The sequence below is a fragment of the Herpailurus yagouaroundi genome, unplaced genomic scaffold (assembly GCF_014898765.1).
Source record: "Herpailurus yagouaroundi ecotype Mexico unplaced genomic scaffold, PumYag 29, whole genome shotgun sequence".
Classification (NCBI taxonomy): Eukaryota; Metazoa; Chordata; class Mammalia; order Carnivora; family Felidae; genus Herpailurus; species Herpailurus yagouaroundi.
Window position 1 is genome coordinate 97,711,447 of NW_024412377.1, and position 24,498 is coordinate 97,735,944.

The 24,498-nt window shown below is 38.7% G+C and overlaps 1 protein-coding gene across 2 annotated transcripts in view; it reads left to right on the forward strand.

Moving 5' to 3' along the window:
• Nucleotides 1-2,328: 2,328 nt before the first annotated feature.
• The window catches only part of AP3B1 (adaptor related protein complex 3 subunit beta 1), a 269,037-nt gene continuing 246,867 nt past the window's right edge, over nt 2,329-24,498 (forward strand). The window contains exon 1 of one of the 2 annotated variants that reach the window (XM_040450164.1): nt 2,329-2,616. In XM_040450164.1, coding sequence (XP_040306098.1) covers nt 2,489-2,616 — 128 coding nt within the window. In that variant the 5' untranslated portion in view covers nt 2,329-2,488. The remainder of the gene's footprint in view (nt 2,617-24,498) is intronic. The other variant, XM_040450154.1, reaches the window with a different exon arrangement.

The following is a 24,498-nucleotide window of genomic DNA, read 5'->3' on the forward strand; positions in this document are numbered from 1 at the left end:
GTCAAGTTTTTTTTTTTAATGTTTCTTTACTTTTGAGAGGAAAAGAGAGACAGTGCAAGCAGGGGAGGGCCAGAGAGAGAGGGAGACACAGAATCTGAGCAGGCTTCAGGCTCAGAGCTGTCAGCACAGAGCCTGATGGGGGGCTTGAACCCATGGAACTGCTAGATCACGACCTGAGCCGAAATCGGATGCTTAACCAAGTAAGCCACCCAGATGCCCCCAAACCTGTCAAGTTTTGACCAGACTGTGAAGTTTGGAGGATGCTTCCTCCTCTCCACCTAAAGACTGGGTCTTGGTCATGGGTGTTTCACAGTAACAGTGCCACCTTTATTTTTTAAATTAATTTTCATTTGTTAAATTAAGACTTTATTTGGAGCATTTTAAGGTTCACAGCAAAATGGAGAGGAAAGTACAGAGATTTCCCACACACCTCTTACCCCCACACATGCATAACATTTCCATCATGAACATCCTCACCAAAGTAGTACATTTGGTGCAACTGATGACTTGCGTTGACACATCATTATCACCCAAAGTCCATAGTTCCCATTTGGGTTCACTCTTGGTGTTTTATAGTGTTGTTTTTGTTTTTGTTTTTGTTTTGAGAGAGAGAGAGAGCTGTGTATGGAGCAGAAGAGGGGCAGACAGAGGGAGACAGAATCCCACACCACTAGGTGTGGAGCCAGACAAGGCTCATTTTCACCACTGTGAGATAATGACCTGAGCCCAAATCAAGATTATGATGCTTAACCCACTGAGCCCCCAGGTGCCCCTCGTTGTTATATATTCTATGGGCTTGGACAAATGTATAATGACATGTATCCATCATTATGGTATCAGGGTATTTTCATCGCCCTAAGAATCCTCTGTGCTCTGCTTATTCATCCCTCTCCCTTCTCCAACTCCTGACAACTATTGATTTTTTTTTTTTTTACTGTCTCCATAATTTGCCTTTTCCGGAATGTTATACAGTTGGAATCATATAGTAGGTTGCCTTTTCAGATTTGCTTCTCTTAGTAATGTGCGTTTAAGTTTCCTCTAGGTCTTTTCTTGGCTTGATACCTCATATCCTTTGAAGCGCTGAGGAATATTACATTGTCTGGATAGATCACAGTTTACTCATCCATTCACCCACTGAAGGACATTTTGGTTGCTTCCAAGTTTTGGTAATTATGAATAATGCTTTTATTAGCATCCATGTGCAGGTTTTGGGGTGGGCATATTTTTAACCCCCGCAAATACCAAGGGTTGGTATTGCTGAATTATATAGTTGGAATATTTTTAATTTTATGAGAAACTGACAAAGTATCTTCCAAATGGTTGTACCACTTTGCATTCCTGCGAGTAATGAGAGTTCCTATCTGTCACATTTAGAGTTTTTAAGTCTTCCAGGTTTTATTTTAGCAGGTGTGCATTGGTATTTCATTATTTTCTGCGTGGCCTTTTGAGGAGTTGATCCTTGAACAGGCTCCACCCTCCTCCTAGAGGGGCTGGGCCCCAATTTGTGTTTCACTAGGTCCTAACTGTTTCTGGCCTTTGGGTCTTAAGACTAACTTAGAGGGGAAAAGAATAGGGAAAAGCAGGGAAGGCTCTGGAACCTCTCTGAGCTGGCATCCTGGGGGACCTTATGCCAGAAAGAGGCTTTACCAAGTGCTACTCTGAGGCCAGGCAACATTCAGCGTTAGCTCCCTAGCAGATGTTAGAGAGTGCTGACGGTGGGAAAGCAAGAAGTAAAGACGTGTCCAGATAATACAGTACACCTGGCGCCCGAGGTGGCTCTATTTGATTTTATTTTTGGTGGTCAGAGGCCAGTAGGAAGCGCTCCTTTAGCCCCTGGGAATTGCTGGCCCTGGATTTTCGTTCGAACCTTTCACTGGAACGAACCCTTCTCAATGGATTCTCAAAGGCACAGTCTTCAGGGAAAGGGCTTGCGTGAGACGGCTGTGAAAGTAAGGCAATGCTGGCAGGAGGAAGTGGAGCAGAAACCAGCCCACGAAAGGAAAAGCGATCGTCTTACATTTAGGACACTTGATCAGGTGTGTTAAATGGCATTTCAGAAGAAATCTGAAAGCTATTGGTTTACTAAAGGAATCAAGTAAAAGTGTCCCGGGTGGGGAAACCTCCTTAAGGGATCAAATTCGATACAATGGGTATTTCTCTCCGAAAAACTTTAAAAGCCGAGAGGCCCTTCTGGTTCCGCCCACCGACTCCCTTCCGCACCGCCTGGGACCGAGCCACTCAACCACCTCAAAAACCCGGAGAAGGCAAATCCAGTCAAGGCCTGGGAGGGGTGGGCTCCGGCCTGCCTGCACACTGGGCATGCGCAGGGGGTGGGCCGCCAGGTCGTCTAAGGGAGCCGTGACGAGTCCGGAAGCGCTAGCTAGCGCCCCTCCGCTCGCGAACTAGTTTTGTTCCGCGTCCTCGGGACAGGAGCTCTTCGGGGAGAAGCCCCGGCAGGACCAACCCGACCCCAGCCAGCACCGCAGCAATGTCCAGCAACAGCTTCGCTTACAGTGAGCAGTCCGGCGGAGGGGAGGCGACGGAGCTGGGTCAGGAGGCGACCTCGACCATTTCCCCCTCCGGCGCCTTTGGCCTCTTTAGCAGCGATCTGAAGAAGTGAGGAAGAAGGTTTGGGGTGTGGGGCTGGGAATGAGGAGCTGGGGACCCCGGAGGAGCGGGCCACGGGTTTGGGATTGGACCCCAGGAAAGGTGGGGGCGTTTTGAGACCGCACGGGAGCCGGGCGGTAGCGTTTCCCGCTGTGGGTGGGGTTGAGTCAGTTGGGAGTGGTGGGAGTTGTGGGGGAGAGTTTGGAGTGTGTGTAGGGGTCCCTCGTCGTTTTCAAACTTTAGCGAGGAAAGAACCGTTTGGAGAGCTTCAGGTCTCATCCCCAAGACTCTCATTAAGTTGGTCTGTTCTGGGGCACCGGAATCTGATTTTTGAACAAACACTTCTAGCTTACTTAATATTTGCTGGATCAAATTTGGGAGAATTGGGCGTTATTGTGAAAAAGGTGTTTGAGGAGTTGAGAGGACGCGTTAGAGTGCTTGTTGCGTATGGGAAACTCTTCTCTCACTCTGGAGTGTAGGAGCGTGGAGGTAGGTGTTTTAGGCGCTTTATGAATGGACAAACTATTTTATACGAACATTCGTGTTTTTGGACAATATCCTTTGCATTACAAGGGAAAAAAAACCCGCAATACCAAAGTAATAAGCATATAAGTAGAGAAAAGTATGACTGTGAACAAATCTTTAGGTTTTACAAATTAATAACGAGTTTGAGTTTATTATTTATTTTTAATTTTTTAAAATACTTATCTTTGAGTGACACAGAGAGACAGCATGAGCGGGAGAGGGGAAGAGAGGGGGGAGGCACAGAATCCAAAGCAGGCTCCAGGCTCTGAGCTGTCAGCACAGAGCCTGATGCAGGGGCTCCAACCCACGAACCATGAGATCGTGACCCGCGTCCAAATCAGACACTTAACTCATTGAGCCACCCAGGCGTCCAAATAATGTGAATTTTAAAGACAAATACTAAACAATGTGCATTTAGTTTTCTAAAAGGAAAAATGAGTACCACCGAAAAATGGAAAGAAAACACCCCCAAACTTTTTGGTGGGAGGGATTTTAAACTTACAGAATTCTGGTAACTTTAAATTTTCTTGTAATCATTTTTACATTTCTCTTATTTTTAATGTCTCAGTACTAGACTATGGTCACATAATAGGCTGTCACTAGATTCATGCTAAATTAAGCTAAAGTAGCTGTGCTGATGGCCTTGTAGATGTCAGAAGAGTATAATTTAAATTTAAATTTTTACTAACAAGAACAGGCAGTCTGGAAGGTTGCTAGTAGTTGAAATTGGGTTTACATTTTGACTGTATTAAGCTGACTGAAATCTTATATACAGCATGTGGAGTACAGTTTTTTTCCCCTTGTTCTCAGGTAAGATAATTTCTCTTCATTTTTCATTCAGTGCATTTAGAATGATGGATTGTTCTAATGGGGAGCTTGTTGCAGTTGCACACTTCTGTTAGCAAAATGTTCAGCTGGTGAATTACCCTGTAAGTCAGCCTCAGTCTTCTTTGCATGTGATTTGCTTACGATTAACTTACTTTTATGGTTTGTTAACATCTAAGATGTTTTTCTCTTAGAGTTTCTGACTTCCTATTTTGTCAGATTTGGGCCTGGTTTGGACAACCATGTATGGCTTTGACTGTGACCAGTGCTGTTGAGGTGACCAAGCGGGTTGGATTTAAAATAAAAAAAGCTAAGGGGCGCCTGGGTGGCTCAGTCGGTTACGCGTCCAACTTGACTCAGGTCATGGTCTAAGTTGATGAGTTCTAGCCTTTCCTCGGGCTCTGTGCTGACAGCTCCGAGCCTGGAGCCTGCTGCAGATTCCGTGTCTCCCTTTCTCTCTGCCCCTCCCCTGCTCACACTCTGTCTCTCTCTCAAAAATAAACATTGAAGAAAAAGTAAAAATAGCTAATATTTATTGAGTGCTTGTGCTTTTGTGCACACTGTTTTACATTTATCTTATTCAGTCCTCCTTAGTAGTTCAGTGGCTTGTTTCCAGATACTTGACTGATTCCATTTTGCAGATGAGGAAGTTGGAGCGCAAGTGGTTAAAACTTGTCCAAGATCACAGAGCTTGAACACTACACTCTGAATTTGAACACAGGCCTAATCTCAGAGCCCATTCTCTCAAGTTCTTTATATACTACTTACCACTTGATGACATTTATGGTGCTTTTATTAGAGAATGCATACAACTTATTAAAAGTCTAAAACTTTGAAAAGTAGCTGTAGACCATGTATTACCTTGAAGTTTCCAGGAATTAGAAACATTTTGGTCATTGAACTGCAAACCTAGTGGGATTGTATATGAGCAAGGAGACCTCTGTTCTGGAAGTGTTCCTTTAATCTCTCTTCAGCCTACATTCTTGTTTAAAATGGTGATATTTTTTGACTTTTTTCCCAACCAAATGACAAAATTTAAGTAAAAAAACTTAAAGCTTATCCTATTCCTCCCCTCCTTTTTTTTTTTTTTTTTTTTTTTAACTGAGGTATTCTTGACATGTAACATGATATTCGTTTCAGGTATATAACTTCATGGTTCAATATTTGTATGTATTCAGAAATGATCACCACAATAGGTCTAGTTAACATCAGTCACTATACATAGTTACAGTTTTCTTTTTTCTTTGTGATGAGAACTTTTAAGATTTATTTTCAGTAACTTTTAAATACGCAATACAGTGTTATTGACTGTAGTCACCAAGCTTACAGAGCATCCCGTGACCGACTTATTTCATACCTGGAAGTTATCCCTTTTGACTCTCTCCATCCATTCACCTGCCAACTCTGCTCTAATTTTTGATGGTTCACCTTGAAATAATTTCAGATTTACAAAAAAGTTACAAGAATAGAACAAAGACCTACCGTTTATGTAGAGTCATCACTTAAAATTTTTTTTTGCTACATTGCTTTATTTTTCTCTTTCTCCACATACATACACACATATACGTTAATATTTTGGTTTTTGATCCATTGAAAAATAGGTTGTATACATTCTGTCTCTTTACACTTAATACTTTGGTATGTATTTAAGAACAATGATTTTTTTACGTTTTTCATTGTTTTAAGGACAATATTTTATATTGAGGAAATTTAATATCAGTACAGTCTGTAGTCTGTAATTGAATGTTGTCATTTGTCTCAATAAATACTTTTTTTTTTTTTTAGTATTTTTTTTCTGTCTAGTACAGCATGATTGGATCCTGGATCCAATCCAGGATCATGCACTTCATTTAGTTGTTGTATCTCTTTTAATCTCCTTTAAATCTGAAATAGTTCCTTAACCTTTGTCTTTCACTACTTTGGCACATTTGAAGAATACAAGCCAGTTATTTTACAGCATGTTAATCACTTTGGATTTGTTGGTGTTTCCTCATGTTTAGATTCGTGTTACGTACCTCTGGCTAGAAAACTCCCATAGTGATGTGGCGTTCTCAGACTTGGATCTGGAGGCAGAGTGTAAAAACGTTGTCCTCTATTTTTTTTCTCCAGTAGTCTTTCTATGGGGGGGATACTTTGAGATGTGCACATGTCTTGCTCCTTATTAAACCCACCATCTCCTAGATGCAGCTACCACTGATGAATCTCCTGAGCCATTCTTTACTGCAATCGCAGCAAAATGTTGATTTCCACCTCTCCCACTTCTTCTAATCTGTTCTTTGGCCTCTTGTCTTAAAGCTTTATGTGTCCTTTGATCCTTCACTAACCACCTCAGGGATGCCTGTCACTTCCTAGTGACAGAATTACTGATGATTTTTGTTTTCTGAATTTAATCTTATTTATCAATTTTTTGTGTGTGCCTTTCTTCCTTTAAAAAAAACCAGAATTGTGGACTTGTAGATCATTTTATAAAAGCAGATCCTGTACGTCATTTATTGGTTAATCAAGACTGTATAGTAGATTATTGGTTTCAAGATGTTCAGTTTTTCCATTTAAAATGTAAAGTTTTTTTTTTCTTTCTGTATTTCTTTCTTTTGGGATTGTTGTAAACTTTTATTGCTCTTAGTTTTTTTCCTAAAGTATTTTCCTGCTTTATCTTAAAGAAGTTCTTCTTTTACCTTAGCCAGTTTGGCTGTGTGTGTACAATTAAAAATAATTTTTTGGGCTGCCTGGGTGGCTTAGTAGTCAAGTGTCTGACTCTTGGTATTAGCTCAGGTCATGATCTCATGGTTTGTGCATTTGAGCCCCGTATCGGGGCTCTGTGGTGACAGTGCGGATCCTGCTTGGGATTCTCTCTCCATCTCTCTCTGCCCCTTCTCCCCGAAATAAATAAATAAACTTAAAAAATAATTTTATTTCTAGATTAAACAATTTCTAGAAAGAAACAGGAGACGTATTTTTCTTAACGATGGTAAAACTACTAAATTTCTGAATTTTCTTTGAGAGTATCATGGTGTATTAGAAAGAGCATTGGACCTGGAGTGAGAATTGGGTTTAAGTTCCTGTTTTCTGCTTGGAGTAATGTTTCCTTGTTCACTTTGCTTGATCTCTTCATTTTTTTTTTTTTTAAAGTTTATTTATTGTTTTGAGAAAGAGAGCATAAGCAGGGGAGGGGCAGAGAGAGAGGGAGAGAGAATCCCAAGCAGGCTCCACACAGCACGGAGCCCAATGTGGGGCTCAAATTCACGAACTGTAAGATTGTGTGACCTGACCTGAAATCAAGAGTCCCACACTTAACCCACCTGAGCCACCCAGGTGCCCCTGCTTGATCTCCTGAAACTTCAGTATCCTCTTTTCTAGAAAGGTGATGATACTTGCCTATTTTGTGAGGTTCTCATAAGATGGTAGAGTTGAAAGTGATTTCTAAACTAGAATATTAATTAACAGTATTTGGAAAAGCTAGTGGAAGCTGCACTGAGGTGGTGACATTTTAGTTCTTAAAGCCTAGGAAGTTTTTTTTGCCAGGTGGAGGAAAGTGGGAGTTCCTCAAGCAAAGTATGTAGAAACCAGGAGAGTTGCAAAAAAACGTGCATGTTCAGATGAGACATAGATATTTATGAGCTGTAGGCAGTAATTAAGCTTGGGAATGGGTGAACGACTCCTCCATCACCCCTGCCCCTGCCAGAAAACTTCTCTTGTTTAGAAAAGAAGGCATTTTAGACATAGACTGAGGGAATACCAACATTTAAGGTTGGAACTAGGGAAAGAGACCATGCTCTGATGGGTGGGAAACCAGAGGAAGGTTTAAAAGAACAAGCAAACAAACAAACAAAAAAACAAAACTGGGGGTGGCAGAGCTAAGGGGAAAGTTAATAAGAGGAAGTGGTCACCTATGTTAGGAGTTACATAGTGAAGGTAAATAGAATGAAGCCTGAAAAGAGGCCATTGGGTTTAATAATAAGAGAGAACCATAGTAACTAGTAACTTAGCAATGCAGTACCCCCTCATACACACTAAAAAATAGCATTTTTAAGTTTCTGTTGAAATGGGGGTGGGTTTTTCATTTGTTTAGATTCACAGAGCTGATTTAGACCCCAAACGGGCTGCCATGAATTCCTGTAGTCATACTATGTCCTGTGATACATCGTAGTCAGTACTGCATCATTGTATTTGTACTGCGTGAATAAAGCCTAGCTTATTTTTTTAACTTAAGTTTTATTTATTGTCAGTTTTACAACATCAGTCTTGAAGATTATATATAACATTTTAATCCTTCATATCAGTGTTTCTTAGTGGCGTCCCCTAGGAAGATTACATGGGTCTGTGGTTTCTATGTAATTACAGCAAATCTAACCTTATCTCTGTCACTTGTTCTCTCGTTCAAAAAGGCATATGGAAGTGCAGCTGAATGAAAGTAACCTTTTTATAGGGATGTTCTTGAGTGTACTTTATTAAAAATAAAGATAAACCGGTCCCAGATGTCAGTGCTGTAATAATAGTAACTTATTATTTGGGACATACGTCAAAGAGTCATTGTGTCTCATACAAGGTTCTAAACTTTTTTGTGTGACTGTTTCCATTTTTTATTTATATTATTTAATTTTCATTAGGGATTATATCATATTTTTATTATTTTTTCATTTAATGCTTTAAAAAACTATTTTTATTTTTATTTGAGAGAGCGAGAGTGCACGAGCAGGGGAGAGGGGCAGAGAGAGACAGAAAATCTCAAGCAGGCTCCATGCTCAGTATGGAGCCTAACGTGGGGCTTGATTCCACAACCCTGGGATCATGATCTGAGCTGAAATCAAGAGTCAGATGCTCAGTTGACTGAACTACCCAGGTGCCCCTAATGCTTTTTTATAGTTCCAGTTGTTCAAAGCTTGCTCTACTTTGTTTTCACTTGTCCTAGTATTTCTCACCAATAATTGTATCTCATTAAGTCACCCTGTATTTTTCGGTTGTGTAGTTACTCAACAAATATTTGTTGAATATTGTATAAAAGAATGTCTATTTCACATACATACTATTAGATGGTATATTTTATGTGAAAGAATAATTTGTGAGCCAAGTGTTTATCTTACAATTTTTCTTAATAATATTTTCACATCCTTTACTCAATTGAATGATTCAGATTCTACTAATATTTATTGTTTCTGTGATTAGTGTAGTTAAAAAAAATAAAGCATGACTGATTCATTGGACCATATAGAGAAGGAAACCTGGTCTGGTATCCTTATTGTATTGTACATTATTGATGTGTTATTGCATCACCCTGCAATTAATTGTATATAGTTCCAGAACAGCCATTTTCTTTATGGCATTACTTGAATCTTTACTCTGTTAGGGCTAACTGACTTGGAAACGTCATGGAGGTGTTTTAATTATTTTGAGAGAGAGAATGTGAGCGAGCACGAGTGGGGGAGGGGCAGAGAGAGAAGAGGAGAGACCTAATCCTAAGCATGCTCCACACTTTCAGCACAGAGCCCAGCGTGGGCCTTGATCCCACAAACTTGAGATCATGACCTGAACCGAAATCAAGAGTTGGACACTTAACCTACTGAGCCACCCATGTGCCCCACAATCAGAAATTTTTTGTCTCTCTTCCACTCTTCAAAATAGTTCCTTAACCTTTGTCTTTTGCTACTTTGGCACATTTGAAGAATACAAGCCAGTTATTTGCACATTAGGGATTATTCCATATGTATAGTTCATTCTTATGTGTTTTCAGCACAAAGATACAAAACAATTATAAGACCTTTATCTTGCTTTGAAGACACTTAGAATTTAGGGCGTCTAGATGACTCAGTTGGTTAAACATCCAACTTCAACTCAGGTCACGATCTCACGGTTCCTGGGATTGAGCCATGCGTCGGGCTCCATGCTGACAGCTTGGAGCCTGGAGCCTGCCTCAGATTCTGTGTCTCCCTTTCTCTCTTCTCCCCTGTGCATGCTCTGTTTCTGTCTCTCAAAAATGAATAAACATTGAAAAACAAATTCAAATTTAGTTGGTGAGATAAAGCTAAAAGTGAACTAATAACAATACGAGTATATAATTAATGTTAAATTGCATAATTCTCAGCTTTTCAGTGTGATATTTCTAACCAAAAGATATTTAAGACTTTACTTATGTAAACAGTACTTCACTGAACAAAATGGAAATGCTGCAATTTTGATATGTCAGATATTTTAGTTTGAGATGCTGCAAGTGTTGGAGCCCTGGTTTGTCAGCATATTAGGAAGAGGCATAGAGTTCTCATTGTTAATTCCTTTCTTTTGTGCTCAGAAGTCCAGGGTTGCAAGTATGTAAATAGATTCCACTAATGATTTCTGCAGCATGATGTTGTGCTTCAGTTATGTTTGAAGGACATATGTCCAAATATATTATTGTTTTTAACAACATATTTGCCATGTTATGTGTGTAAGTTGGATTCACCTTTTTTATTTGTAAAGGGCACATAAAATTCTAGGCAATGTCAGTGTTTTATTGATCTTTGACTTGGTTAATTCCATGTGTCCCAAGATGGCAGTTAATGGAAGAAGAAACTGTGTAATGGTATCTGCAATGCATTCCCAGCTAGATGAGCTAGTTGTTTTTGTCTTCACATGAATAAGATTGCTAGTTTTTTTTTTTTAACATTTATTTATTTTTGAGACAGAGAGAGACACAGCATGAACGGGGGAGGGGCAGAAAGAGAGGGAGGCACAGAATCGGAAGCAGGCTCCAGGCTCTGAGCCATCAGCCCAGAGCCCGACGCGGGGCTCGAACTCGCGGACCGTGAGATCGTGACCTGAGCTGAAGTCGGATGCTTAACCGACTGAGCCACCCAGGCGCCCCAATAAGATTGCTAGTTTTATAAGACCAACTACTCAAGTTAAAAATTGTCATTTCACTGGTACATAGGGTTCCTATAATTTAATTCTTGAAATATACTTCAAATCAAGTAAAATTTTACCACATTGTACAAGAAAATTGATGAAATAGTGCCTGTAAGCAGATTCCTATTTTCCAACAGATTATAAAAGTGTTCCATTTTATTGTTCTTCTTGGGGGAGAGTCAGTTCTGACTTTTACTATATATCTTAATAAATATTCAGCCAAGGGTCGCCTGTGTGGCTCAATCTGTGGCTCAAGATACTCAGTCAGTTAAGTGTTTGACTTCGTCTCAGGTCATGATCTAATGGTTTGTGGGTTCAAGCCCTGCATTGGGCTCAGTGCTCAGGGCCTGGAGCCTGCTTCGATTTCTCTGTCTCCTTGTCTCTCTGCCCCTCCTCTTCTCGTGCTCTGCCTCACACTCTCAAAAATAAATAAATGTAAAAATAAAATAAAATAAATAAAAAATAAATATTCAGCCACGAAATATTCATCTTTGATACAGAGTATGTTATTTTAAGATCACTGATCTGGTGAAATCCAGGGAGAAAATCTGGAATATTTAAATTTCAAGCCTTACAGTTAACTCCCAAGATGTGTTATATTGCATTATTTCTAGGCAGGTTTTTTTTTTTTTTTTTAATGTTTATTTTTGAGAGAGAGAGAGAGACTGCGAGCATGAGCAGGGGAGGGGTAGAGAGAGAGACACACACAGAATCCGAAGCAGGTTCCAGGCTCTGAGCTGTCAGCACAGAGCCTGATGTGGGGCTCAAACTCACGGACCGTGAGATCATAACCTGGGCTGAAGTTTGACACTCAGCTGACTGAGCCACTCAGGCACCCCTGTTTTGTTTTTGTTTTTTTAAATTTTATTTATTTATTTTTGAGAGAGAGAGAGTGAGAGCATAGGAGGGGCAAAGACAGAGAGAGAAAGAGAATCCTAAGCAGGCTCTACACACATAGTGTAGAGCCTGATGTGGGGCTCGAATTTGTGAACTGTGAAATCATGACCTGTGCCAAAATCTAGAGTAGGATGCTTAGCTGACTGAGCTACCCAGGTGCCCCTTGTTTGTTTTTTCTTAAATTCTTCTCCCAGTGTGGGGCTCTAACTCATGACCCCAAGACCAAGAGTCGCACATTTTACCAACTGAATCAGCCAGGCGTCCCTTATTTCTAAAAAGTATTTAGAATTTAGAGCAACACTACTAGAATGAATGATTAAAACAGAACAGAAAAAGAAGACAGATGGTTGGTTGAAATGTTCTTTTTTTTACTGCATGAAAAGTTACAAATGATCATGGAATGACAAATGTATTATAGTGAAATAATTTGACAGTATTGCATTTGTGTATATAAATGAACTACTGACAAAAACAAATTGCCCGTCGTCCAAATTCAGAATTTAAAGTGAAGCACCCAAAGTAGAATAATCAAGAAGGAAATGATTTTCCTTTATTTCATATGATTATGAGTAACGTTCATTGGTTTGTGTATTTAGGGAAGACTTATTTAGCATATCAGCTGGAAAAAGTTCATAGGTATACAGAAATGAACAATTTATAGTCAATGTCTGCTATTGATGGGATGATTGTTTGTGTTGCTAATAGGAACTGACCTAATTAGAAGGCCAGTGCCTTAATCTTTCAGCTGAGTGTGGTGGCATGGCAGCTGGACAAGGGAGAGACTCATGAATAATACCAATTCCAAAATCATGGGTTTTGGAAGTAGGCTGAGCTACACTTTACCCAGCTTTACTCTAGGAATGGATTTTCTCAAAATATGTTAAAGCCTCGATTAAGAGTTTGGTCATGAAGGATGAGGGGGAAATTAGTACTATGAGGGCAAAGAGGTAGGGGGGCCAGATTGTGTAGGGGCTTTGGATTTAACTTTGAATCATAGGAGCAGCAATCAGAAGGTTTTGAGCAGTATGGGCATTTAGAAGTTCATCAGTAACTATTAAGTGCCTGTTGTGTGCCATCTATATTTCATGCATCAAGAAGATTATAGTCTGTGGGGTACTTGGAACCTGCTTGTTCATGTCCAGTGTTTATTCACTAAAAAAAAATTACAGAAGTAATTTATTGAATTAACATATATTAATGGCTTCAGTATGCTAGGCACTGTTTTTGATGCTGGGGATTAAGAAATGGGCAGAATGCCTGCTTTCATGGAAGGCAATCAAAGAGGTCAATGTATGGTTGGTCATTTGGTGATAAGGAATGCGGTGGCGAAAAATAAAGCAGGGAAAGAGGACAGACGGTTAGGGTGGAGATTGGTTTGGAGTTTGAAATAGCAAGGTCAGGAAAATGTCCTTGAGAATTTGTTAATGGAGCCCAGACCTGAAGCAAGCGAGCAGTGACACTTGGGGGGAGTATTGCATCAGAAGAAATTGTAACTGCCCAGGCCCTGAAGTAGGAGAATTTTGGACCTGTGTGAGGATCAACAGACAGGCCAGTATGGTTAGAGCAGAGTGAGTGAAGAGGAGGGGGCAAGTCGGTAGGTGAGGAGTCAGAGACGTAAGGAACCAGATTGCATAGGGCCATGTAAATCATTGTTAAGAACTTTGATTTTACTGACTGAGAAGGGAAGCTATTGGAGGGTTTTGAACAGAGAAGTGAGGTGATGCAGCTCACCTTTTAAATGTATCGCTTTGCCTCCTGAACCAGGAATAGACTCCAGATTTAAGGCAGGGAGACTGGCAGGGAGACTAATGCAGTAATCCAGGCAAGCGAAGATGATGACGAAATCAGATTGGTGGTAATAGAGAGAAAGGGTTAAATTGGAAGGTAGAGCCAGTGAGATTTTGCTGATGATTTGGGTATATGACAGAAAAAGGTATCAAGGATGGATGCAAGGTTTTTGGTTTTTTTTGTTTTTTTTTTTTGTTTTTTTCCTAAGTAGCTATAAGTTTGGAATTGGCTGTCCACTAAAATCAAGATGTGTGATGAGGAAGTTTTTAAAGGGGAGGGGAATCAAGAGCTTCAGCATGTAAAGTTTGAGATGCTTATTAGACACCCAGGTGGAGATATTAAATAGGCAGTTGGATGAATGAATCTGGAGCTTAAGGGAGGATTCAGAGTAGTGATATATATTGAGTCATCAGGTTCTAGATGGTAGTGAATACCATGGATTGGACGAGGCACTGAGGAGAAAGAGAAAAGGTCAGAGTACTAAGCCCCAGGGCATTCCTGGAGCAGTTGTGTCAAACAGTACCAATAGGGTCAAGTAACATGATCACTGACAAGTGAGTTTGTACGTGTGGAAGATTTTGGTGATGTTGACAAGCAGTTCAGATGCAGAGGTAGGACTGAAAACCTGACTGGAGTGGGTTTAAGAGAGCAAGGAGAAGAATCGCTGTTAGTATGTATTAAAGTATAAGGGGAGCAGAAAAATGGAATGGTACCTGGAAGGGGATGTTAAGACAAAGGATTTTTTTTTTTTTTAATGGGAAAAACTATTTTATCTTGTTTTCTGATGGAACCGTCTGATGTACAGGAGGAAAAATTGATGATGTAACAAAGAGGAGTGAATCACTGGGCTGTTAGCTCTTTTCCTTATAGAAAATTTGGCAATTGCAAGTTAGCTAAAAAATAACAACCCTAATTTCAACACCCAAAGAGAATCAATTAACGTATTACAGATCTTCCTTGTCCTTTTTCTTTTGCATATATGCATGCTCTGTATTTTAAAAGCAAAGGTGTATGCTTTTGTAGTGTAATATAGCATTATGATTTTTTTTTCATTTACTAATACATGGAGTCTGTTCATTTCTTAAAGGCTAGTCCTTTTAAGACAAATTGTAATTAAGCAACTATCTTGAAAGAAGCAGTAAACTTTTAGAAAAATGAACAGCTGCAGTTTACAAGTGAAATTATATAGCTAGTTTCACTTCAGGTTTTAAATAGTGTCTTGTGTAGAGTGGGACCTTATTAATTATTAATCACAGAAATAAAGGGAATTATCTAACAAAAGAATCAATACTGATGATGTTAGATGGTGGCAATGACCAGGGCTTTCCACACACACCTGTGTATATTAGGTTGAGGGAATAGTATATACATGTGTTTACAGCTGTGCTGTTGAATATGGTAGCCACTAGCCAAATGTAAATATCTAATTAAAATTTAAAAATGCAGTTTCTGAGTCACACTAGCCACATCACTAACAGTTACTATATTCAATAGTGCAGATAAAGAACATTTCCATTATCATAGGATATTCTGTTGGACGCTGCTGGTTTAGAGGCAAGGATTTAGGGCTTATGTAGGGTACCGGAAAGAGTTCTATGTGACTGGAGCACAGTCAGAGTGGAAATGAGGTGAAACTGGTAAAAGATGATTGATAGGTAATCAGCGTCCATATTATGAAGGGTCTCACATACCATGCTCAGGAATTTGGACTTTGTCCTGGTGGTTTGCACAGTAAGGGGCTCCAAAGGATTTTTAAGTAGAGGAGCAACAGAGTGATATTTGCATTTTAGGAAGGTCACTCTGCCTCCACTGGGTGTTTGGATTGTTCAGCGATGTAAATGGTATAAAAACACAGAAGATAGAGCAGTCTTGGATTGAGGAGGGAAAGTGTTGAGTTCCAGTTTGGACCTGTTGAGGTTAAGGTAATAGTTAGGCATCCATTAAGCAGTTAGATACATGGATGTGGCGTTCAGTAGAGATACCTAGGCTAGAATAGATTTGGGAATCAACAATCAGTAGATGATTTTGGAAGCCATTGAAGGGAAGGTGTGTGGTATGTGAAGGGAAGGCCAAGGAGGAATCTTAGTAAAATCAACGTTGAAAGAAATGGGGCAATTGAAGCCCCTCTAGAAGACCAAAAAGAGGGAATGAAGTTTGGGGAAACCCTCAAAGTTGATTATACAGACAGAGCTTTTGCATTGTGTTTAAGGTATGGAAAAAGAGTGAAAGCCACCTCTGTAGGAGGACTGTGGCAGATAAATTGTCCATTATGGTTTGTTGAGGCAGTGTGGCATAATGCTTAAGGGCATCTACCCTGCAGTTTCTCTCTTGGTATGAAAACTTGTCATAGTGTTAATAAGTGGTATTTGGGCAGGTTAGTTTACCATTCTGTGCCCTCGGTTTCCTTATCTGTAAGATGGAGATGAGGATAATCATACCTACACTCTCTAAATTATTGTGAGGATTAAAAGATTTAACACATGTAAACAGTCAGCAGCGTCTGACACATAACAAGCACGTAATTACCGTTACTCTTTTAACACCATTAAGGTCATCCGAACTTCTTACAGTTTTGTTTTTAATACAGTGTACTTTTTCAACTTAAAATTTTAGAATCATTATTAGTTTTCATATTAACCACTGCTTTATATTTTAAATTTCAAATTATTGTTAAACTTCACACTATTGTTTTTTGAATTCTAATCCACAAGCATTTAAAACTACTAAATTACATAAAATATCTTTAATTTGTACCACATAAAAGCAAGTAAAGTTAATAAGCACTAGGTGAATTCTGTGTGGATATCAAGGATTTAGGAATAATGACTATAGATTGTTATAAGGGAGTAAAAACGTATTTGTTTTAAACTTTTTATTTAACCTCCAGTCTTGTGGATAGATATTCTATTACTTTTAAAACGTCTATTCTTACAGAAGGAGCTCATTTCTCATTTTTCCTGATAGAAAAGGAACTTATGTATGTTTTGCTATAACAGAAATCAAAGAAAGAGAGTGTTCAGGAAGGATGTAAGTGGTCAGCAGTGTGAGCTGCTGTGGTGATTAGTCCAGTAAAACGAAGTCAGAGGAAATATTTCGTGGATTTCGTGATAAGGCACTTGTTGGTGACCTCGGTGGTGGTACTGACAACAGTGTTAGGGGAAATCAGGTTGCAGTGGATTGACAAAAGGGTGAGAAGTGAGGAAAGGACTACACTTCCCTGAAGATCTTTGGCTTTCAGGGGGAGGAGAGAGGATGGAATTGCAGGGACACGTGGAATCTAAGGAGCTATTATTTTAAGGGTTGGAAGAGTTGAGAATGTTTAAATGCTGACTGGAAGGCGGCAATAGAGAATGGTGTTTGGAAACAAGAGAGAGAGAACTATACAACAGAGAAAAGGAAGAAAGGTTGGATTTGCAGTCTGGGTAAGTGTATAGTGTTTTGTTAACGAGAGGGGAAAAATGGTTGGATCATCTGATGAGAGTGGGAGAGGAAGTGGTAGGGGTAAAAGTTCGAGAAGTCTGAAGTAGCTGCTGTAGACAATAGGTTAAGGCCTGTTGTCCTGACAGAAAACCGGGAAGGCTTGCTGGATGATATTGAGGGCTTGCCTAGTGGATGTTAGATACCATTCATTTATACTGTCAACACTCTGATCTTATTCTCCAGCAGCTCTCAGCAGTCCTTGCATAAATGTGAAGAAAATGGTCAATTCATGTAGTGGGATCGAGTTTTGCTTGGTGGGTGCTATGAATGACAGTTCAGCAAGGAAATTTAGGATATCGGTAAAAAAAAGATGTGGAAGTAATTAAAGATGGTATCTAAATTGGAGTGGGAAAGAAGCAAAGGGTAGTAGGGGGCTGATAGGAAGACAAAAACAGAAGGTCAGGGAACCAGAGTGTCTAAGGAGTTAAAGGTATAGGTGTTGTGCGAATACCTGAGTGAGAGTCCTAGAAGGATAGGATAATCATCAGAGAGCTGTATTAATTCACTATTTCAGAGATTGAGTACTTTCAGGTATTCACAGGGTTTGGGTGTGATTTACGGTTTGACTGTGTCATTTAATGGCTGAAAGTTGTCTGGAGCTGAGATCAGTAAAGAAGATTAGGCTAAGGAATTTAGAAATTCCTAAAAGAAGGACACTGGATGGGCTTCCAAGTGGATGTTAAAATCACTCTGAATAATCCCTAGTGGCTAAAATGTGTTAATTGTGTAGAGGATTGGCAAATGTTAACAGCAAGGATAAAAGGAGTAGGTAAACTCAGTGGTTGAAGATTTTTTTCCTATGGATATATTGAGTTTAGTATCAGAAAGAATTTATTATTTTTTATCATCAGTGCATATCATTGTTTCCTTTATACAATGATTGCTAGAAAACTTAGAACACAATTTGTGATGTATAACTAGCAGGTATATGGAGCTTTGTGCCATGCATTTTGACTTGAGCCTTACTCTTTTATTTTAATTCCTTTATTTTTCCTTTCCCCATAGACAATTTTTTTAACTTGTTTTATTTTTTATTTTTTTTTAAATTTACATCCAAATTAGTTAGCATATAGTACAACAATGATTTCAGGAGTAGATTCCTTAGTGCCTCTTACCCATTTAGCCCATCCCCCCTCCCACAACCCCTCCCGTAGCCCTCAGTTTGTTCTCCATATTCATGAGTCTCCTGTTTTGTCCCCCTCCCTGTTTTTATATTATTTTTGTTTCCCTTCCCTTATGTTCATCTGTTTTGTCTCTTAAAGTCCTCATATGAGTGAAGTCATGTGATTTTTGTCTTTCTGTCACTGACGAATTTCACTAGCATAATACCCTCCAGTTCCATCCACGTAGTTACAAATGGCAAGATTTCATTCTTTTTGATTGCCGAGTAATACTCCGTTGTATATATATATATATACCACATCTTCTTTATCCATTCATCCATCGATGGACATTTGGGCTCTTTCCATACTTTGGCTATTGTTGATAGTGCTGCTCTAAACATGGGGGTGCATGTGTCCCTTCGAAACAGCACACCAGAATGCCTTGGATAAATGCCTAGTAGTGCAATTGCTGGGTCGTAGGGTAGTTCTATTTTTAGTTTTTTGAGGAACCTCCATACTGTTTTCCAGAGTGGCTGCACCAGTTTGCATTCCTTTCCCCATATAAAATTTTAAAGTGTTGCTCCATATTATGAATAATTGACTATCCCCCTTAAATTCAAGTTGGGGACCAGGGCAATACATAAGTAAATACACCTAGGTAATTGTGGGAGAGTTAACAGTTACTTTTGTCATTCATGCTTCTACTCCATACCACCATCACCATAATTGCCAAACATTTATTGAGTGGCTTCACTGTTTAGCCTCTGTTCTTGAGTTAGGAGACACAAACCAGCATTATAATAGTAATAATAACAGTAGTAACACCTTATATTTTTATATTACTTTTATTTTCTATGGCTTTCTGGCATCCACCCCATATACCTCAAGATTTCATAAGTCTCCCAGTCTTCATAGTAACATACTAGTCCCGTCTTCTGTCCTGCCTGCTAAACCTTGGTGACAATCAAGTCTAAATTCTTTCTGTTCAAAACCACCCATTGTCTCTAGACTTTGAGCCTCGTTTTTTCCTTCCTTACACCCCACGCTGCAGAGATCTCCAGGTCCTCCTTAACCCAGGCCTCTTTTGGCTTGATTATTGGCACTAAATGCATATAAGACTCTTGTGTTCCATGGGTATGGATGGCCTTTTCACCCCATCTAATTTTGTATCCTCTTACTTTCTTATCCATATACTCGTACTTTCACTTGTTTTGGATCCCATCTTCAATTTTTACAGGACTCCATGCCTACATACTTGTACTATTGCTTCATTTTTTTTAAAGTTTATTTATTTTGAGAGAGAGAGAGCAAGAGAGAGAGAGAGAGAGAGAGTGCACAAGTGGGGGAGGGGCAGAGAGAGAGAGAAAGAGAGAGAGGAAAGAGAATCCCAAGCAGGCTCTGAACTCCCAGCGCAGAGCCTGATGTGGAGCTCAAACTCATAAACTGTGAGATCATGACCTGAGCTCAAGTTGGATGACCAACTGACTGAGCCATCCAGGTGCCCCTATTTCTCCGTTTTTCTAAGTTCTCTTATGGTCCAATATGTGTAATTGTCTATAGGGTATCTTTGTTTTCAAAATAGAGAAATAGTTCCCATGTTATCTGAGTTCATGGGTGCTTTTCCCTCATACTTCCTTGGTTTTGGAACTTTGGGACTTGTACCTTTGTTCTTTGAAAACAGTTTTCTGTTGGTCATGTATCCAGGTATCAGTTTGCAAAACATTTTTTATCCCCCCCCCCCCCCAAGGACACAGTTTTATTAGTGACTTACATTAAGATGCAATGTCTGCTAAATCATAAAATCTACTTTAAAAATGTATTGACTCGTTTATACTCCTTTCCTTCCCCTTATGTATTGACATGTTTCAAATAGTGATATTGAAACAAATTCAAAACAGGATCATTACAACATGTGGCAAATAACTTATTTGCATAACAGTGTTCTCATTTAAACTGATGCTTTAATGTGTTAAATTTTATTGATGAAAATACTACATTCACATATTTCATAAAACCAGAGCTAAGAGGGCCTTAGAAAATTTCTAGTTGAGGTTTCAGAATGCTAACACTAAGAAAAAAAGTTAGTACTTGCTAGTGTCAAATGGAATACTACAAGTGATTACTGCAGTGGTGTTTTGGGAAGATTAATCTGGAATTGTGTGGAGAATAGATTGGAGAAAAGAAACTGGAGACAGAGGGACCAAAATGGAGATGGTTAGAAATGTCTAAGAGTAATTTGATAATAGTTTGGAATTTGTTGGTGTAAGTGGGTTTGAAGAGGAAGTAAATTGTGAGCACATTGTGAAAGGGGGAATTTATAGGTCTTACAGGGTTTGGTTGAAGGGAGGAAGGAATCACGAGGTTCAGGTTTTAACTAGAAGAATTTGGGGACTGTTGACTGAAATAGGGAAGGCTTGAGAGGACATTTGGGGAGGTGAAAGGACATTTTCACTGGTGATGTTGAATTAAACTGTTGATAGATGTTTGAGAATGTTTTGATGGCATGAGAGCAATACATTTATTTTGTCATGAGATTGAATCAAATTCTGTCAAAAATCTGCTCTTGAGATATGTTTGTGGTTATTGGAAAGGTTAATGTAACATTGGCCCCCAAATATTTGGGAATGAGAAAAAAAGGAAAACATAGCCCCTAAAGAATGTTAGCACCAAATAGTGTGAACAATTAGATTACTAAAGGAATTTAAATGGCTACACTAGTAATCAAAGGAATGCAAGTACCTTTCCTACATTCATTTATAAAATAATAGTGACAACAGAGTAATTTTTGTTATATTTTTATTTGGCATGCTGAAAATGAATTTTTGTTGAAATTTTACCTAATTCTAGAAATCCGGAAGTATGGGACACTTCTGAATATATGAACTCAGAACCTTTGGGAACAGTCATAAGAATTTTTACAAACACTGTATGTACTTTAATAAAATCAAAATAGATGACTCTTATTTAATAGTACATGTTGTAGAAATGCTAGGGATAATTAAAAGTAAATAAATTTAAAAACACATAGTTCTTATAGTTTCTGGTTATCTAATGATATCAACAATTAGAAAATAACAGATTGGTTTTCTCAAGGTGATTAGATACTTGAACAGTTCTTTAAAGAGAAAATGTGGTTACTCACTTGGAAGTCAGAGATAGTTTTTGTTTATACACACACACCCGCACAGTGTTGTATATATTGGTAACTTGTACATTTCTTAACAAATGATTTTGGATGATAATGACCACAAATGATTTTTTCTTACTTTCTTTAGCATTCTTAGTATTTTAAAACTTCATTAATGTAGTAAAAAAATTATAAAAATATTCAATGTAATTTGGTCAGTAGTATGTTTTATATTTCAAAAATTTTTAAAGTAACATGTGGAAATAAGTTAATTTTTTGAAAATGACAGTTATAGATGACAATCTCTTCAAAAGATGGCAAAATTTAATCATGTTAATTTCGGTGATTTGCACTTTTAGATTCTATTCCTGTCAAATAGGAATTTGTAGGACCTTTTTTTGTTGTTTTTTTTTTAATGTTTACTTTTAGGAGAGAGAAACAGAGCACAAGCAGGGGAGGGGCAGAGAGGGAGAGAGAGAGAGAGAGAGAGCCGGAGGCACAGAATCTGAAGCAGGCTCTAGGTTCTGAGCTGTCAACATAGAGCTGGATGCACGGCTCGAACTCACAGACAGCGAGATCATGACCTGAGTGCAAGTCAGATGCTTAACCGACTGAGCCACTCAGGTGCCCCCTTTTTTTCTGTTCCAAGGATTACATGGCCTTCATCAGGAAACATGATTTTTAAAAAAAATTGTAAAAAATATATAACGTTAAATTTACATCTTAACCACTTAAAAAAATTTTTTTTAATGTTTATTCATTTTTGAGAGAGAGAGAGAGAGAAAGAAAGTGAGCACGTGAGTGGGGGAGGGGCAGAGAGAGAGAGGGAGACAGAATCTGAAGCAGCTCCAGGCTCTCAGCTGTCAGCACAGAGTCTGATACAGTGCTCAAACCCACAGACTGTGAGATCATGACCTGAGCTGAAGTTGGCTCCTTAACCAACTGAGCCACCCAGGCGCCCTGTCATCTGAACCACTTTTTTTTTTTTTTTTTTTTTTTTTTTTTACATTTCTTTTATTATTTTTGAGAGGCAGAGAGAGACAGAGCAGAGAGGCAGGGCCAGAGAGAGAGGGAGACACAGAATCCGAAACAGGCTCCAGGCTCTGAGCTGTCAGCACAGAGCCCAACGCGGGGCTGGAACCCACGAACCGTGAGATCACAACCTGAGCTGAAGTCAGACATTCAACTGACTGTGCCACCCAGGCGCCCCTGAACCACTTTTAAGTGTACAGTTTAGTAGTGTTAAGTGTATTCACACCATCTAGATCTCTGCAACTTTTACATCTTGTAACTCTTCCATGTGACTTTTAAAAACTGAATTTTTTACTGAGATTTTTAAGTGCTTCAGGGACAAAGCTTATCTAAGGTAGAGATTGCATATTGGTTTCCTCAATTCCCTACACAGAAGGCTGATCCAAGCTCATCAGATGGAAAACTTGCCTTCTGTGGCCTTGGAAAATTGTGTGTGTGGGGTTTTTTTTTTTTTTGTTTAAGAATTTAAAAATTAATCTAACTTTGAGTTGGCATATCTTATTAACACAGTTGTAGAACACTTATATTTATTCTAGTATAGTTTATGAATTTCTTGGAGGAAAATCTAATACTAATACCCAAACTTGATGCACATACAGACTCTTTGGCATATCTGTGTTTGTGCCCATCTGTTACTGTGGCACCATGCCCGTTATTGTGGTGGCATGCCAGTAGCAGTGAGGCATGAGAGCCAACAAAGATGAATTGTTTGGATGGAATACGCTATTCTGTAATACTAATTAATTTTGAGCTGATGAATCTACATGAAATAAAGTTAACCAAATACAGTCAAAGTAATGTCAGTGCAAATAAAATTTATTTTGACTTATACGGAAGTGTATCACAGATGTTTTAGACTTCTAGTGAGAATAGTTAGAATGAGTGTTTATTATGGTTCCATGGTCAGTTTTCTTTTCATAAAAATTGTGAATTTAAGAGAAAAAATATACAATTTTCTTGTGGTAGATTGTAGATCAGAGAGGAAGTACTATGGTAATGTAGGTTATGGATTTTATATGTATAGGATATTACTTTATAATTCTTGAATTATAACAAGTTGACAGCAGTGTGGTGGTAAAAGGGAAGAATGTTGAATTTCAAAACAAGACTCAAGATTAATTGCTTGCTTTGCCATTTCCTGGTTCTGTGGTAGTACAGTTAAAAGTTGTGTGAGTTTATGGGGTGCCTGGGTGGCTCGGTTAAGCAGCCGACTTTGGCTCAGGTCATGATCTCACGGTCCGTGAGTTCAAGCCCTGCGTCGGGCTCTGCTGACAGCTCAGAGCCTGGAGCCTGTTTCGGATTCTGTGTCTCCCTCTCTCTGACCCTCCCCTGTTCATGCTCTGTCTCTCCCTGTCTCAAAAATAAATAAAACGTTAAAAAAAAAAATTAAAAAAAAAAAAAGTTGTGTGAGTTTAGAATTTCTTATGTGTGTATAATTTTCTGCTTGTATGTTGTCCTTACATTTTTGAGCTTCAGTTTATTTATCAAATGGGAATAATAAAGCCACACATGCTTCACAGAGAGTTTGTGATACTAAAGTAAGATGGTGTGATAGATTCTAGAAAACAATACCATTATCAGGTAGCTAAAATGAATTAATTATGTTATAAATGCAAGGCATGTTAATGGCAAGGTAGTCAGTAATGTAGAAAATACATAGCTCTCATTCCTATACCCCCAGAGATAACCACAATGAAAAAGTTCTTAGGTATCCTTCCAGAAAATTTTTTTAAGCCAAATGATAATATATATACTGTTCTCTAATGTATCTTGCTTTTCCTTTAATACATATTGGAGGCCTTTCCATATTAGCATCTGAGACTATGTCAGAGTTTTTAACCACTGTGTAGTATTTCCTAGTATTCCTTTTTATTTAATTAATTATTTTGAAGAGTGTTTGATTCATTTCACTTTTTGTTGAGTATAAGCAATACTGTAACAGAATTTTTTGCATAGGTATGAGGATTTATCTATTTGTAGCAAAAATACCTAGAAATAGAGTTGTAGGTCAAAGGTTACCACATTTTAAATTATGATAGATATTGCTGAATTACCTTCCAGATGGGTTGCACCAGTTTTATCCCTCCACCAACAGTAAAGTCTGTTTCCCTTGCACTTTTGCCAATACTGGGTACCATCCAATTTCATAATATTTGCCAATCTTATAGGGGCAAAATGTTATTACATGGAGTCTTCATAATTGTGACTGCAGTGAGTCTTTTTCCTCATATTTATTGG